Below are 15,999 nucleotides of genomic sequence, written 5' to 3'. Positions count from 1 at the left end.
AAATATGTTCATTATTTGATCAGGATTCATTTTTATAAAAGTGTTTTTATATTGAGTATCTATTCAGAACAGGTAACTTTGATCTGGACCAGCACGGAAAAGCAAAATGATTGCAATGGGACCTTTTCCCTATGTTTATATAGAACTGAGGGGTAACATGATACAGAGTGCCTTATGCGAAATCACTGATACACCTTTGTAGTGCTCATGGGGTGGGTGCATGCATGTGTGCCTGCACGAGTGCGTGTGTGGGGTGTGCAAGTGCTTTCGCATACCATCTCAGACAGGTAAAGATGCAAGATTATCTCCTCCCACTATGTAGGTCCCAAGGATTGACCTCAAGACATTAGTCTTGGTGGCAAGTACTTTTACCCACTGAACCATCTTGTCAGCCTCCTATTTCTCCCCCATTTTTTTTTTTTCTTTTTCTTTTTTTCGGAACTGGGGACCGAACCCAGGGCATTGCATTTGCTAGGCAAACGCTCTACCACTGAGCTAAATCCCCAACCCCTCTCCCCCATTTTATAACCCAAAGATTTCATTCCTTTTGTTCATTTCCATCGTAAATGCTTGCTGAGAAAATACTCTCTGATAGGCAATGTGTGATTGGGCTTAGTGTTGCATACCTTGTACACCCATAACCTTGGCATTCCCAACTGTGAGGGAAGCTTAGTCAGGAGAATCTTAACTTTGAAACTAGCCTGGGATACACAGACCAGTCTTCAAAACAAAAAGGAAACAGACAAGGGAAGATTCCTCCCATCAGGGAAGTTGTGTGCTCCCCTGAGTATACTGATGCATTGGCAGCCTGAGCCAAGTAATGAGGCATACTGCTGTCCTCAGAGACGATAATTGCTGGGCTTTGAAAGATTAGAAGAGTTTACCAAGCAGGAAAAGGGGATGTAGGAATTGAGGCACAGATACAGATGTACTGAATGCATAGGAGTCACTGAGCAGTCTAGTGTCTCTAGAAGACTAGACTTGTGGGAAATATTGGGGATAAATGACAGACAGGATCAAGGTGTCCTCAGAGTTTTAAATGGTATGTCTAGGAATCTGAACTTTGACCTGAGGGCAGTAATAACTAGGTTCTTTAGTGTTCAAATACTAACTTATTAGCTGAGCTGTGTTATGCCACTTGAGGACCTTTTGGAAAGAGTCTTGATAAGCACGACTTTCAGAGAACTTGGGCAGTCATGTTAAAGTGTGAGCATAGCATTGTGGGAATCGGACTGAAGAAGAGAGCTCTATAACAAGATAGTTCAGAATTAGAGTCAAGCAAACATGGCAACCTGTGTGGCTTTGTCCTCCCTGGTGCATTTGAGCAATTCACCCATAGTAGAATTTGTCTAAGTTATTCGTGCCTTCCTACAGGAAAAGCCAAGAGAAAGTCACTGCAGCAGTGGTCCGGTTACTTTTTCCTCCTGATTTTCTGATGTGTTTAGTAGCCACGTGGAAATTAGATGGTGTGCTTGTGAGTGTTACTAATTCAGCTTTTAAAGCATTGGTCTCACATCTGTGTAGGGCCTTGACTAGGGTTTGATCAGTGATGCCACTACTCATGGGTACCACGTGGTGGCATTGGTGGCACTGCAGATGTTGGCAGCAATACACTCTCAGTAGCAGCGGGGACCTTTGTAAAGCTCAAAATAATTTTTTTTTTTTTTTTGGTCATAAAATTCTCCTGAGAAGTATGAATTTGTTGTAGCTATAGGAAGAAAATGCCTTGATTTTAGTGGAAAGCAAAGTCATTTTCAGGGTCAGAAGAAAGAAAGGGAAGGTGAAACAAATTTTGTTCCCCTCCTGCAGCTGAAAACCAGGCATCAACATTTCTTCTAAAAGTGGTGAAGAGGAATACATTTTGGGAAATTCCTTATATGCCCACATCCTTTGCTTGTCAAAGGCCTTAGACTTGCTAGATTGTCTGTGACAGGGTCTCAATGTATAGTCCTGGCTGTCCTGAAACTCCCTACGTAGACCAGGATAGCCTCAACTCAACTGCTGCTATTAAAGCTACCATGCCTGGCTTAAATTACTCCCCACCCCCCACAAACACACTTTCAAGACAAGGTTTCTCTGTGTAACAGCTCTGGCTATCCAGGAATTCACTTTGTAGACCACTCTGCAGTCTGGTCTTGAACTCAGAGATCTGCTTGCCTCTGCTCCCAAGCACTGGGTTAAAGGTGGCTATAGATTCCTTCTCGGAGTGTTTCCGTAAACAGTGGGAGCCCATGTACAAGAAAGAGCTCATATCTTGAATTGAAAACAGTAAGAGCACCGACTGCTCTTCCAGAGGTCCTGAGTTCAGTTCCCAGCAATCACATGGTGGCTCACAACCATCTGTAATGGCATCTGACTCCTTTTTCTGGTGTGTCTGAAGACGGTGACAGTGTATTCACACACATAAGATAAATAAATCTTTAAAAAGAGAGAGAGAGAAAACAGTAACTTGTTATGGGCTCTAGGATGTCAGGAAATCTTCAGTACTTCATCCATTTAAAAACTAAGTATACTTGGGGCTAAGCACACCGATGCTTCTTTACACTCAGCCACAAACCTTTTAAAGATAAAATAATAAAAAGGTCGGGCTGGAGAGAGGGCTCAGTGGCTAACAGGCCGCTGTTACAGAGGACCTGGATTCAGCTCCCAGCACTCAAATGATGGTGCCCAGCTCTTGTTCAGATGACCCAATGCCCTCTGATGACCTCCGAGAACATCGAGCAGACACATGTAGATAAAACATCCATAAACCTAAATTTTTTGAAATTTTGTTTTAATTATACTTTTTTGTGAGCTAATTAAATGTCTTAATCTCACAGTACCAAATCTTTGAAACATACACTATGTAGTTTGTAAATAGATTCTTGTGAATTTTAAGCTTGAGGTACTGTTATTACCCCACTCCATCCCCCATCTTTAAAAGAACATAAGGAGCTACAATGAAGCAGATCTATTTGGGAGAGCTGGAGGGTGCACCCTCCTCCAATATCATTTTGAAATAATTTCAAAGTCATTAACCACATGAGTATGGTTGGATTAAAGGTATTCAACCAGAACTCATAATTCCATACTAGGTGATTTCAGTTCCCATGCTAAAATTAATTGGTATGACATTTTTACTTTATGGCACATCTCTCAAAGGATGTAACTTTGTTGGTGTTCTGTTTGGTTTTACAGCAGAGGGCGACCATGAAGGATAACCTGATAAAGCTCCAGCAGGAAATGGCTCAGCTGGAAGCTGTGCTAGAGCAGCATGGGAGCCAGCCATCTGGCCACCCCCCTTGCCTCCCAGCTGACCCTTGTGCCCTAGAAGACCTGCCAGATCCAGAACAAAACAGATCAGGAACAGGTTTGTAATGCTGAACAAATGCCAGTATCATAAGCAGAATTCTTCCCTCCCTTGACCCTCTTTTTCCTTTGAAAAGTGAGGACTGAGTTCCAACGTTGTGTGATCTTTCTCAGTGCATATTTACCGAGTTCCTCCATGAGTAATTTGGGAACCTTATTCCTAGTCCTCGCTCACAAGTGATGTACCATAGAGAGAGTCCCAAGGTAATCACTCACTGTGTCCTCCTCTGGGTGTTTCCAAAGAGATGCTATGGACCCCAAAGAGAAATAATAGTTCTTGCTCTTGGTTGCTGGAGATTGGTAATAGGTAGCCCATCATTTCAGAAAGCCATGTGCAGGAGCCACTCAGAATCACGAAGTGAAGGCCTGCTTCCTGTGTTTTCCGACTTAGGAGAGGAGACTTGTTTCAGGAGCTGCAGCTCATGTTTTCAGGTGAAAAGTGGCTTTGACGGTCGTGTTGGAAATCCCAGCCTTGGGGTGTGGAGGCAGTAAGTAAGGGAAGTTTTCGTTTAGAGAATCCTCATGTATGGCCACCAACAGGAGGAGTTGGTGCTTAGGCACAGACCAGGGTAGTGAGCCTTCACTGAGTTTCTTCGCTGTGGTCTCTCTCGGCAGCCCTACGTGACTCTCTGCTCAGGGTCCTCCTCCTGCACTTCACCGTCCTCTGGGCCCTGAGGCCGTCCTTTGACTCGTAGGTACTCGAGTCTGTTGATTTTTCAGTACAGTGACCTTGTGCCTTGTAATATTTCTGTGTTCAGAAAGAAACAGTAGCTCATGCAAGGGAAGCTGGAAACTGTTGCTATGACACTGCTTCAAAATCTCCCTCCTTAAATACTTTTCTTTGTAAGCACATCTTCATTTAGTTCATCACCAGATGATGAAGCCCAGAGTCCCATCCCCCATACAGTTATCTTTGGGTACTGTCACTGTTATTACTGTGAAAATAGACAGGACTTTGAGTGCTCTTGCACAAGATGAGGATTGTTAGTTTCCGGCTTCGAATATCCGCCTAAACTACCTCGTCTTTGGTACACACGCTAGGGGGTTGGCTGTGTTATCTTTGGGTGCTTTTGTTTGCTCGTTCTGGCTCCCACCGAATGTCTGCAGATAAAATGTTTCTTTGTGGCTCATTTCTAAAATACTTGACTGTCAGGAGCAACTCCAGGTTTGAGCCTGTCTCACCTTAGGGCTGATGCAGTAAGAAACTCAGTTTCCTTTTCCTTTTAAAGGAAAAGCCCTGATATCACACACCTTTAATCACAGCACTCAGAGAGGCAGGGGCAGGAGGATCTCTATGAGTTAAGGCCAGCCTGGCATACATAGCAAGCTCTAGGACAGGACTGTGTGGAAAGACCCTGCCTAAAAAACAAACAAAAAGGTATTTTTAATATATATAGACTTAAGCACTAAGGTTAATAAGGTTTACAGAAAAGGTACAAGTGTTCAGTAAACCTGACAGCCACCTGGGATTCCAGCCTAGGAAAGCAGAGACAAGGGATCCCCAGATCAGGTTGGCTAGGGAGACAAAGAGCAAATTCTGGGGCTAATCGAGACCCTCCCTCAATGCGTAAAGTCAAAGAGCCATGGAGGGGGCTGCAGAGATGGCTCAGCAATAGAGAGCACTTGCTGTTCTTCCAGAAGACCCAGGTTCAATTCCCAGTACTCACATGGAACCTCACAACTGACTGTTAGAGCCCTTATTACAGAAGATCTGTCATTCTCATACAGATATACATGCAGGCAAAACACCAATGTACATGAAATAAGAATAAATTAAAAAGAGCCATAGAGAATCATTTTTTGACATCTGGCCTCCAAACACTAATGTACACATGTGTTCACACACGTTATATACACTATGTTGTGCACATCAGAGTAAGAGCTTTGATCACTGAGCTGTTTCCCAGCCCATGATCTTAAAGATGATGAAAGGCCCTTACATCAGTGTCCTGCTCCTCTGCATAGGTCTTTCTGTAAGGTTTATCCCACAGCCTGCATAATAGTTGGGCAGAAATTTGTACACACCCATATTAAATTATCTTCCTCTAAAGATTTGCTTCTGTCGTGTCAGACATGCATATTATTCCCATCGTTCAGAAAGCAAATATTAGTATTTATGAGATCATGGCTCATTGTGGTAAAAGTGATTTTCAGATATATCTGGGCTTTTCTAGCTGGCAGCATATTTATTCCTAGAAATACTTGTTCAATTTTTCTAGGATCCTCCCCTGTGAATTCTGAATGAGTTGGGATTAGTTGGAATAAACAACTTATGTAACCTGTTGTATGTGTGTGTGTGTGTGTGTGTGTGTGTGTGAGAGAGAGAGAGAGAGAGAGAGAGAGAGAGAGAGAGAGAGAGAGAGAGATTGACCTGGAACTCACTCTGCATCTTCACGTCTCTGACACCAAGCCTGACCACCAGTCACCAGCCTTTTTAATGGATAAAAGATATTTAATTTAAATTTTTAAATATTTTTGTTGTCTACATGTGTATATGTGTACTTGTGAACGCCTGGTGTCCAGAGAGGTCAGAAGACAGCATTTGTTTTCCCTGGAACAGAAGTTACAAGGTTGTAAGACACTATATGGATATCATATGGTTCTGGGAATTAAATACATGTCTTCTGCAAGAGCAACAACTCTTACCTCTGACCTTCATTTTTGGACTGTTTTTGATGTTTAAGTATTCACCTGTGTATGATGGCTCACACTTTTAATCTCATTGCCTTTTGGGGGTTTGAGGGGGGTGCAGATTCTCTCTGGACTGTCCTAGGACTCCCTCTGGAGACCAGGATGACCTCTAACTCTATACCCACACCTTTGCTAGTGTTTTAACATCTATTCTTTATGTATACAGCATGTATGCCTGCGGGCCAGAAGAGGGCACCAGATCCCATTACCAATGGTGTGCGCCACCTTGTGGTTGATGGGAACTGAACTCAGGACCCCTGGAAGAGCAGTCAGTGCTCTTAACCGCTGAGCTTGCTTGTTTGTTTTTGAGATAGGGTTTCACAATGTAGCCTTTTCTGGTCTGGAACTTGGAGAGATTCCCGTCTGTGCCTACCAAATACAAGGATTAAAGGTATATACTATCACACCTAGATTTCAATGACTATTTATTTATTTGTTTTTTTGGTTCTTTTTTTCGGAGCTGGGGACTGAACCCAGGGCCTTGCGCTTCCTAGGCAAGCACTCTACCACTGAGCTAAATCCCCAACCCCTTCAATGACTTTTTAATAGATAGGAGATATTTAATTTTTCAGTTAAATGTCTTTGATGTTTAACTATTTCTTGTGCTGTGCAGATAGTAACACATACCTCTTTAATTCCCAGCCTGGTCTACAGAGTGAGTTCATTTCTTCCTTTAAGCCATTTTTTCAAAGGGAATAGCACATGTGCGCCTTACCTTGGGTCTGTTATGACTTTTCCCTTCCTGTGCCTTTCATTATTATTTCCTATTACCTTAGATTCCTTATCCAGTACCTCGAGGTAGGGATGTGCGTGTGCGTGTGTGTGTTCCCAGTAATTAAAGTGTGAGGCAAATGTCATCTCATCTGACTCTTCCTGCACCACCTACCCACCATCTCCACCCCCACCTTCTCCCATTAAAGCTCCAGCGGGTCCTGTACCATCTCTGATGTGCTCTTCTCCCAGTACTTTAATGGTAGCAAAGGAGATTTTGTCATAGGTCAGTTTGCTTCTGAGATAAGAATACATTATCTATTTTTGTTTTATCATTATTTAGTCCTCCCTGGTGCTATCCTTTGTCTGCTGGACTACTTGTATCAGTAAAATTCTGTCTACTACATTTGTTTAAATACCAGTTTCAGGGTTTGGGGTACTTCAGTTGGTAGTGTGCCTGGCTAACACTCAAGTGAAGCATTTGGTAATCTGGTACATGGAGTCAGGTGTGATCACACAGCTGGGACCCTGCACTTGAGAGGGTGGAAGGAAGATCAGGAGTTCAGTGTCACCCTCAGCTGTGCATTCTGCTCTGCCATCCGTGCTGGCACATGCTGGTAAAATGTGCTGAAAAGATGACAGTCCTGTAACACAGAAAAAGATAAAAAGACTAGTTTGATTTTCATAGATTGCTGCTTTTAAAAAAATCAATATCCTCACCTGAATTAAGACCATCAGAACAAATAAGTAAAATAGATTTTTCTCATTCTGTTTAAAGCAATTTTAACTTCAAAGAACATTAATGAGAATCCTGTAAGCCAGAATCCAAAGCGCGCCTATGATGACAAATCCCAACCACAACCTCCGGACGGTCTCCCCAGTGGAGATAAGGAGTCAGGAATGAGAAGGTAAGAGTTGTCAGTCTGTGGCATCTGAGTGACATCTGGGCATGACTTAGTCAGTCATGTGATTTCCTCTGCAGACGTGAGGACCTGAGTTCAGATCCCTTGAACCCATCTAAAAGTTATGAGTAGCTGCACGCCTGTAACCCTGTGCTGTGGTTCCTAGGGCAGGGGCTGACAGGCAGATCCTGGGTGCAGTGAGCTCTAGATTCAGTGAGAGGTGGGTGTATAGCCATATAGAATCCTGATGGGTAGACTTCCTCTGGCCTTCACACTCAACCCAACCAAGTGTGCATACTCATGCAACCACAGTGGACGACTGCACCCGTATCTTTTTAAAAATGCCAAGAGCAGTAACACAAGGCTGTAGTGTCAGCTCTGGGGACACAAAGACAGGAAGCCCTTTAGTGCTGTTGGCCAGCCACTTTATCCAAATTGGTTTGCTCGAAAGAGACTCTGCCTCAAAAGGTAGAGATCATCAAGACTGGATCCTCGGTGTCAGTTTCTGGCTTCTACCTGCTCCCTCCCATCCTTCCTGGGTGTGTTTTTGTGTCTTTTGTTGTTGTTTTGTTTAGGGTTTTGTTGGTTTGTTGCAGTCAGGGTCGCCCCAGGTGGTCTGGAATGATCTCTGAGACCAACCTGGCCTCAAACTTGGAGTAGTCCTTCTTCGGCCTTCAGAATACTAGATGTATACAGTTACAACCCTTAGTGATCCTAGGTCACGTTCCTTTCTTCATTTGGATACAGATTCTGTTAGGTATGTTCAGACCTAAGCTACAACCTGAGAAGTAAGCACTTAGATCTAACTTGAGGTTTAGAGGTTAGAATGTAATATAACTGAACTAAAACCAAAGCCTGCTTGCTGATGGGAGCTCCAGGCAGACCTTGCCATAAATGAAATTTTTGCCTTCCTAGAAAAAGTATGTCTTGCTAATTTACTCTGGGAAATATTCAGAATATTGTTCCAGGATAGGTATTTAAATCACTATTATTAAAATCTCTACAGGAAAAAAAAAGTTAGGATCGTGAGTTCGGGAATTAGGGGCCTGAACCACCATAGCCCATTTTGATTTTCAGTGATACTTAACAGCCATCAGGACAAACATCTTCACCACTCCAAGCAACAAAACTCTTGTTTTCTGAATTGCTATTATGTCTATTCCTTTTGGGAATAGTCACACGTTGTCAATAATCTAACGATGCTCTCTTTTCCTGGACCTGGACTTAACAGAGGACATCTTTTTAAGGCTAAGGTACTGACATTGTGATTGTACAAAAAAAAAAAAAAAAAAAAAAAAAAAGTCAGCTTCCTTGGGCACTAAAGCTTTGTTTAGTGTTAAGTATTTCCTTGGCATACTGTCACTGTCATGAACACTCAAAACACTGGAGGAACTACTTGTTGTGCACATGTATTATTAATTTTTAAGGGATGTGATAGTGGGGATTAAATGCGGACCTTCCCATATACTAGGCAAGGTGCTTTACTGAGATATGCGCTTACCCCTAAGAGCTGACTTTTGTTTTTATTGTTTTTAATTACATTTGTTTGAGACAGGATCCCAGATAGCCCAGGCTGGCTTTGAACTTACTACGTAACCAAGGATGACCTCGAACTCCTGGTCTTCAGCCTCTACCTTGAAAGTCATGTGCTATTACTCCTGGCTTTTATTTTATTCTCTGTGTGTGAGTGGCTTGCTCAAATGTATGTCTCTGTCATGTGCATGCTGAGGCTGGAGTGTTGCACAGTTGTGAACCACCATGTGTTTGCTAGGACTTGAACGCAAGTCCTCTCCAAGAAGAAAAGGTGTGGTTAGCTGCTGAGTCATTTCTCCAGCCCAGCCTCTTGTTTTTAGAATGACTTTGGAAATTGAAAGGGTAGGGAATAAGGGTGATACTCTAAATTCTTCCAAAATTAGGTAGAAATAAAGTGTAGAGACGTCAGCATTGCTCAGTTTTCTGTCTCCATAAGAGGCCTCACATACATTTGGACTCAAGGGGAATAGTGTATAGAATCTGAATTAGCAATAGTGGGAATTTGACAGAAGAAAAAAATGCTGACATGCTTTTAAACAGCTCTGAGATCACCTTCAGGCCTCAGGGCCCCAGACCAGCCCTGAAGGGGTGCATCATATGTCAGCAGTGGGGTGTGGACAGGCAGTGTGAATCCAGGCTTTTTTTGTTGGTCATCCCTTATCTGTCTGACCGTCAGATGTTTCAGTCATGCTTTAGCTGCTGGGGAGTCATGATTAGGCCTCTCTGAATTGCTGGTGATGGTTTCTTTCATCCATCTTTCCAGGCCTTCCCCTTTTAAATCTCCACTGACCAGCAGTAGGTGCTCTGCACGAGGCCACTCTAGGAGTCTTCAGAATAGAAACTCCACCTCTCAAGAGGAGCTCCTTCAGCCTGTTGAATTGGAGAAGTCATGTGAACCACACAACTTAACAGGGCGGTCTTGCTTGCCAAGGCAAGATCTCGGTAATGCTTTTGTACTGGACAGACACTCTGTTTCACTGTGTATCTTTTATAAAGCTGGTGTAGTACAGGCTTATCCTGCATGTTTGCTGTGCTCAGGTAAGTTCACCTTGCTGCAGACTGAGCTGCAAGTCTGTCCAGGTCAAGTACCAGGAGTTCTGAATATGGTAGACTCTGGTCATCTAAATGTTTCGTGTCATCTGTTAGAATCTTAAGACCCAGAATAAAATTAGAAGTCTGTCTTTTGCTGGGAAAAAAGTCACATCCCAAAGTGAGATATTTTTAATAAATATAAATGACTATCTTTTATGCTTCATAAATCACTTAGTAGATAGTATATTTTATTACTTATAAATCAAAGTTTTAGTAAAGAAATGTTTTAATTACTTATCAAAAATATATTATCATAAAAGCCACTGTTTAGCATCAGATGTAGTATTTAGCGGTGTTCTTAACTGGCTTACTTTTTTACTTTTATGCTGTGTATATGAGTATTTTGCCCACATGTATGTCTATGCACACTGCATGTGTACCAGGTACCTATTGAGGCCAAAAGAGGGTGATAGGTTTCCTGGAATTGAGGGTGCAGGCTGTTGTGAGCTGCCGTGTAGGAGCTGGGAACAAAGTCCAGGTCCTCTAGAAGCGCAGCCAGTGCTCTTAGCTGCTGAGTCTTTTTTTTCCCTAGCTTAATTTTTGATCAGTGACATTTTTGGAAATGTTTTAAAATGTATCTACTGTTTTTAACATGTGTAGCACCTGTTGATTAAGTGAAAAATATAATGGTTTATTTATATATATATATATATTTTTTTTTTTTTTTTTTTTTTTCGGAGCTGGGGACTGAACCCAGGGCCTTGCGCTTTCTAGGCAAGTGCTCTACCACTGAGCTAAATCCCCAACCCCGTTTATTTATAATTTTAACCTTCTTTCTTCCTCATGAAAGTTCTGTATACTGATTGCCCCCAAATTGGACAATATAGTAAATTAGAGTAATTAAAATCACCTCTACTCCTGTTCAGTTATTAGTAATAAAATATTGCTGTCTTGGCTGAGCATGGGGGCACATGCCTGTTAGCCCCAGTGCCTGACTGGCAGAGACAGAAGAATCTCTGAATTTGAGGCCAGCCTGGTCTGCAGAGTAACCTCCAGAGCAGCCAGGGCTACATAATGAGACCCTCTACCAAAATAATAGTAGTAGTAGTATTAATAATAATAGTAATAGTAATAATTATAATAGTAATAGTAATAATTGCTGTTTCTTTCGTTATTTTACTCAGTTTTTGTTTTTTTTTTTTTTTTTTAATTAACTTGAGTATTTCTTATTTACATTTCAAATGTTATTCCCTTTCCCGGTTTCCGGGCCAACATCCCTCTAACCCCTCTCCCTCCCCTTCTATATGGCTGTTCCCCTCCCCATCCTCCCCCCATTACCGCCCTCCCCCCAACAATCACGTTCACTGGGGGTTCAGTCTTGGCAGGACCAAGGGCTTCCCCTTCCACTGGTGCCCTTACTAAGCTATTCATTGCTACCTATGAGGTTGGAGCCCAGGGTCAGTCCATGTATAGTCTTGAGTAGTGGCTTGGTCCTGGAAGCTCTGGTTGGTTGGCATTGTTGTTCACATGAGGTCTCGAGCCCCTTCAAGCTCTTCCAGTCCTTTCTCTGTCAGTTTTAATTTTAAATATAGTTAGAGATATAGTGGGTCATGTCTATGGTCTCAGTTAATCAATTAAAATAAAACAAAAAATAGTTTTAAACTTTCTATACAGCCCAGGTAAACCTTGAACTTGTGATTCTTCTGCTTCAGCCTTGAGTAGGTAGGGTCATAGGCCTATGCCACCAGGTCTAACTACAGTAAATATTTCTGGACTATAAGATGGCAAGAGCACTTGTCACCAAGTCTAGTGACTTGTGACTTTAGTCTCTGGGACTCACAGGATACAAGGAGAGAACTAACCCCTATAAATTGGCCTCTGACAAATTGCATCACATGGACAAGGACAAAGTATAAAATCTGATGGGTGGGCCAGAGAGATGTCACAGCAAGTTGCCTTCTGAACTCTATGTGCAAAATTAAGTAAATGTTAAAAGAAAATTATAACGGATAAAGACTACTTTGTTAGAATAGATGTATTATAATTTACTCAATCTCACTGGACATTAAATTATGCTGCTACAAACAGTTGCAGCACGCATTCTATCACTAACCCTTTTTAAGGTTTATTCATTTTTTTATGTGTACGGATATTTTACCTACATGTATGTCTGTACCACATACATGCATGGTACTTATAGAGGTCAGAAGAAAACGTTAGATGCCCTGGAACTAGTTAGAGGCAGTTGTGAGCTACTGTGCATATTGGGAACCGAACCTGGATCTTCTGGAAGAGCAGTCATCTCTCCAGCCTCATATGTTAAGGTTTTTTGCATATAATGCCATATTATTCTTTAGAGAAGTTAATGTCCATGCTTTCACCAACGTATTGTCCTCTTAACAAAATTAAATGGGTCTTTTTCTTCATTGAAGCTAGAACCTTGAGTTTATTGCTACTTAAGTTAAATTTGTCTTCCTTGCAGAAGGAACCCCATACCTGGAATCTGGAATCAGCCTTTTCTCCAGTAGAGACCCCGATTCCGAATCCCCTAAAGTGCCAGCCCTCGTTTGCACCGCACCATCTTCAACCTCTGCACTGAAAATATCCCAAGGTCAAGTTGCTAGGTCTTTTAGGAGTCCAGCTGCTGGTGGTGCTGATACTGCAGTGGTAGAAATTGTGAGCAAGATAAAGCCGGAAGTGACGTCTTCAAAAGAACGAGCGGAGAGAGAGATATCCATGGTGGTGTCAGGCTTGACCCCCAAAGAAGTAGTGAGTGTGCCATCTGTGTCTCTAACTGGGGCTCGACCTGGGCTTCAGATATTACTATAAGCACTGGCAGTGGCTAACCTGTCAGATATTACTATAAGCACTGGCAGTGGCTAACCTGCAGGAAGAAAGTTATTGGAAGAAATATTTAGGGAATACTGGGCACCTTGTCAGATATGATAGAGATTTTGAATTGTATTGGAATTTCCTTTTCATCAAAAAAACAAAACAAAACAAAACAAATGAACAAAAAACAACTGGGTAGGGGTTGGGGATTTAGCTCAGCAGTAGAGCACTTGCCTAGCACGCGCAAGGCCCTGGGTTCGATCCCCACCTCCGAAAAAAAAAAAAAAAACAACTGGGTAGGTAGATAGAGCAGCTCTCTTCAAAAGGCATTGTTTTCTCCTCAATTCCCATCAAATAACATTGTCTGCACGGCTAACTCAGTGTGAGCTGGTTCCACGGCACTGCCAGACAGCAGCATTTCTCCAGGGCTTGTCTTCACCTTGCCTGGGGACAGCCTTTCTGTCCTCTCTGCCCTGCAGGACTTACTCCCCTGCTTATTAGGATTTGGGCACCTCCTTGAGCCAGAGATGGGAACTGTGTCAGACTAATAACATTAAGCCTGCTGAACCCATGTTCTCTTTAAGCTGCTTATAGATTTCAACCATTCTGGGAAATTTATTTCTCCTATAATTAACTGTTAGAGTAATGTATAATAACACGTCAGACCATCGATTGAATTTAATAGTAGATGCCATTTATTACACACTGAGAGGCAATATTAAAATGCAAGAAACTCCTGCTTCCGGGGTGTGGCTCCATTCCCCATCCTAGCAGCTCGTTTTCGCCTTGGGCAATTTTGAGCAGCAGATTAAACTACAAGTGCTTGGGAACGTGTTTTCTTTAAACAAGCAAAGAGGAAAACTTTGAGCCCTATTTAGACTTGCCGAAGTGTGTTAAATTTATGATGAAAGCCGCTGACTGTATTACACATGATTAATTCTGAAGCCCATATTAAGATGATCTTTTCAGCAGTTGCTTGTCTAACTGAACACTGTTTTAAAGCTGGGATTCCAGCAATTAACCAGTTCAGAATTGCTAATGACAAGCAGAGGGCAACAGCAGAAGTTGGAGGAGGGTGGAGGGTGTGGTGCTCGCTTCCCAGGCTGCTGTTTTCCAGGGCTCAGTGGCACTGCAGAGTGAGGAGGCACGGGGTGGCTTCCACTGCAGTACTAAGGGACATGTGAATATTGGCATGGGTGATGATGGCTAGAAAATGAAGCTTTCTGGTAAACAAGCGTATTTACCAAACAGTAGCTACCAGTTATATCAACTGTGCCCATAATGGATCTGGTTAATTTCTTTTACTGTCTATTGATTTTTATTTGCTTGATAGATTATAGCTAAAGGACTCTAGATTTCTTTTGGGAAGAATGAGTCTCTTCTAATATTTTTTTTAAGAGAGAATTGATATTTTTTGCATTGAATCTACAGATACCTTTGCTTGAGTGCTTTGTAACTATCAGAGTTGAATCTTGGTCTTAAGATATTATTTACAGCAGAACTTTCTATATAAGGCTAGTTACCACTCAGTTTTGCAGACTTGTAATTTTATTATAGGATAGTAGGCTGTCATTCTGTAAAGAAACTTCGAGAATCAAGCTATTAGATCTTGGTTATAATTCCATGGCTTCTGGTACTATATAGACTACATTAGAATATTTTTCTCTGATTATACATGATTTGGGGTTTTTTATCAAGTTGTCAATTTTGAGACTTCAGCCATGTTATATGTTTAAAAGTCAGGGCCGGGGGTTAGGGATTTAGCTCAGTGGTAGAGCGCTTGCCTAGCAAGTGCAAGGCCCTGGGTTCCGTCCTCAGCTCTGAAAAAAAAAAAGACAAAATAAAAGTCAGGGCAGAGTGATCACGGTGACTCCACAGTGTTTGCCACGTAAGCCTGCCAACCTGGGTTCAGTCCCCAAAACACACGTGAAAGCCGCAGCCCCACCATGTTGTCCTTCGTCTCCTCCATGTACACATGAAGTACAAGCCCACAATCAACATTTTAACAATATTTTTTTAAAGATTTATTCATTTATTATATATAAGTACACTGTAGCTGTCTTCAGACACACCAGAAGAGGGCATCGGATCTCTTTACAGATGGTTGTGAGCCACCATGTGGTTGCTGGGAATTGAACTCAGGACCTCTGGAAGAGTAGTCGGGTGCTCTTAACCGCTGAGCCATCTCTCCAGCCCCCCCTTTTTTTTTTTTCAGAGCTGGGGACCAAACCCAGGGCCTTGCGCTTGCTAGGCAAGTGCTCTACCGCTGAGCTAAATCCCCAACTTAGCAATATTTTAGAGATGTGCCTTTTATGAGAATGGAGACTCAGAATCAGAGTAAATAATCCTTTAAACTGTAGCAAAGATAACATCATAATTCAATGTTTGATTTTTGTTTCAGATGATTGTGCAAAAGTTTGCTGAAAAATACCACCTCGCTTTAACTGATGTAATTACTGAGGAAACTACGCATGTAATTATAAAAACAGGTACACTACAGACTTTTACAGACTATTTGTATTTATATCATAAGCCACATGAAGAGCTGTACCAATCAAGTTAAGCATCCCTAACCCAAACGTTCAAAATCCTCAACTGTTTGACTATAGACTTAACATCATGGAAGTGGAGAATTCCACTCTTCATGCATTAGTAATAGCCAGGATGTAGGCATGTTAAACATGTTGTGTAAAATTGCCTTGAGGGTTTGCAGGCGAGGCGTAGCGGAAGAATATGACTTAGTTGGCCTGCACACGGCTCTAGAACAGCAGTTCTCAACCTGTGGATCGTTCCCCTTTCGGGAGATTGGAACAACCCTTTCACAGGGCTCGCTTAAGAAAATGTGAAAATGTAGGTGCTTACATTACATACAATTCCTAACAGTAGCAACATTAGTTATGAAGAGCAATGAAATTATTTAATAGTTGAGGGGGATCACACAACAGGAGGG

The 15,999-nt window shown here is 42.1% G+C and overlaps 1 protein-coding gene across 1 annotated transcript in view; it reads left to right on the top strand.

Annotated features, from left to right (window-relative positions):
* Positions 1-15,999, top strand: part of Brca1 (BRCA1 DNA repair associated) — a 60,286-nt gene that overhangs the window by 32,318 nt on the left and 11,969 nt on the right. The window contains exons 13-17 of the mRNA XM_032914456.1: positions 3,178-3,349; positions 7,529-7,658; positions 9,949-10,127; positions 12,700-12,986; positions 15,451-15,538. Of these exons, the coding sequence (XP_032770347.1) occupies positions 3,178-3,349; positions 7,529-7,658; positions 9,949-10,127; positions 12,700-12,986; positions 15,451-15,538 (856 nt within the window). The remainder of the gene's footprint in view (positions 1-3,177; positions 3,350-7,528; positions 7,659-9,948; positions 10,128-12,699; positions 12,987-15,450; positions 15,539-15,999) is intronic.

This window comes from Rattus rattus, chromosome 9, assembly GCF_011064425.1.
Source record: "Rattus rattus isolate New Zealand chromosome 9, Rrattus_CSIRO_v1, whole genome shotgun sequence".
NCBI classification, from domain to species: domain Eukaryota; kingdom Metazoa; phylum Chordata; class Mammalia; order Rodentia; family Muridae; genus Rattus; species Rattus rattus.
The sequence above is the reverse complement of the archived record's forward strand: the minus strand, read 5'-3'. Positions and strand labels throughout refer to the sequence as shown.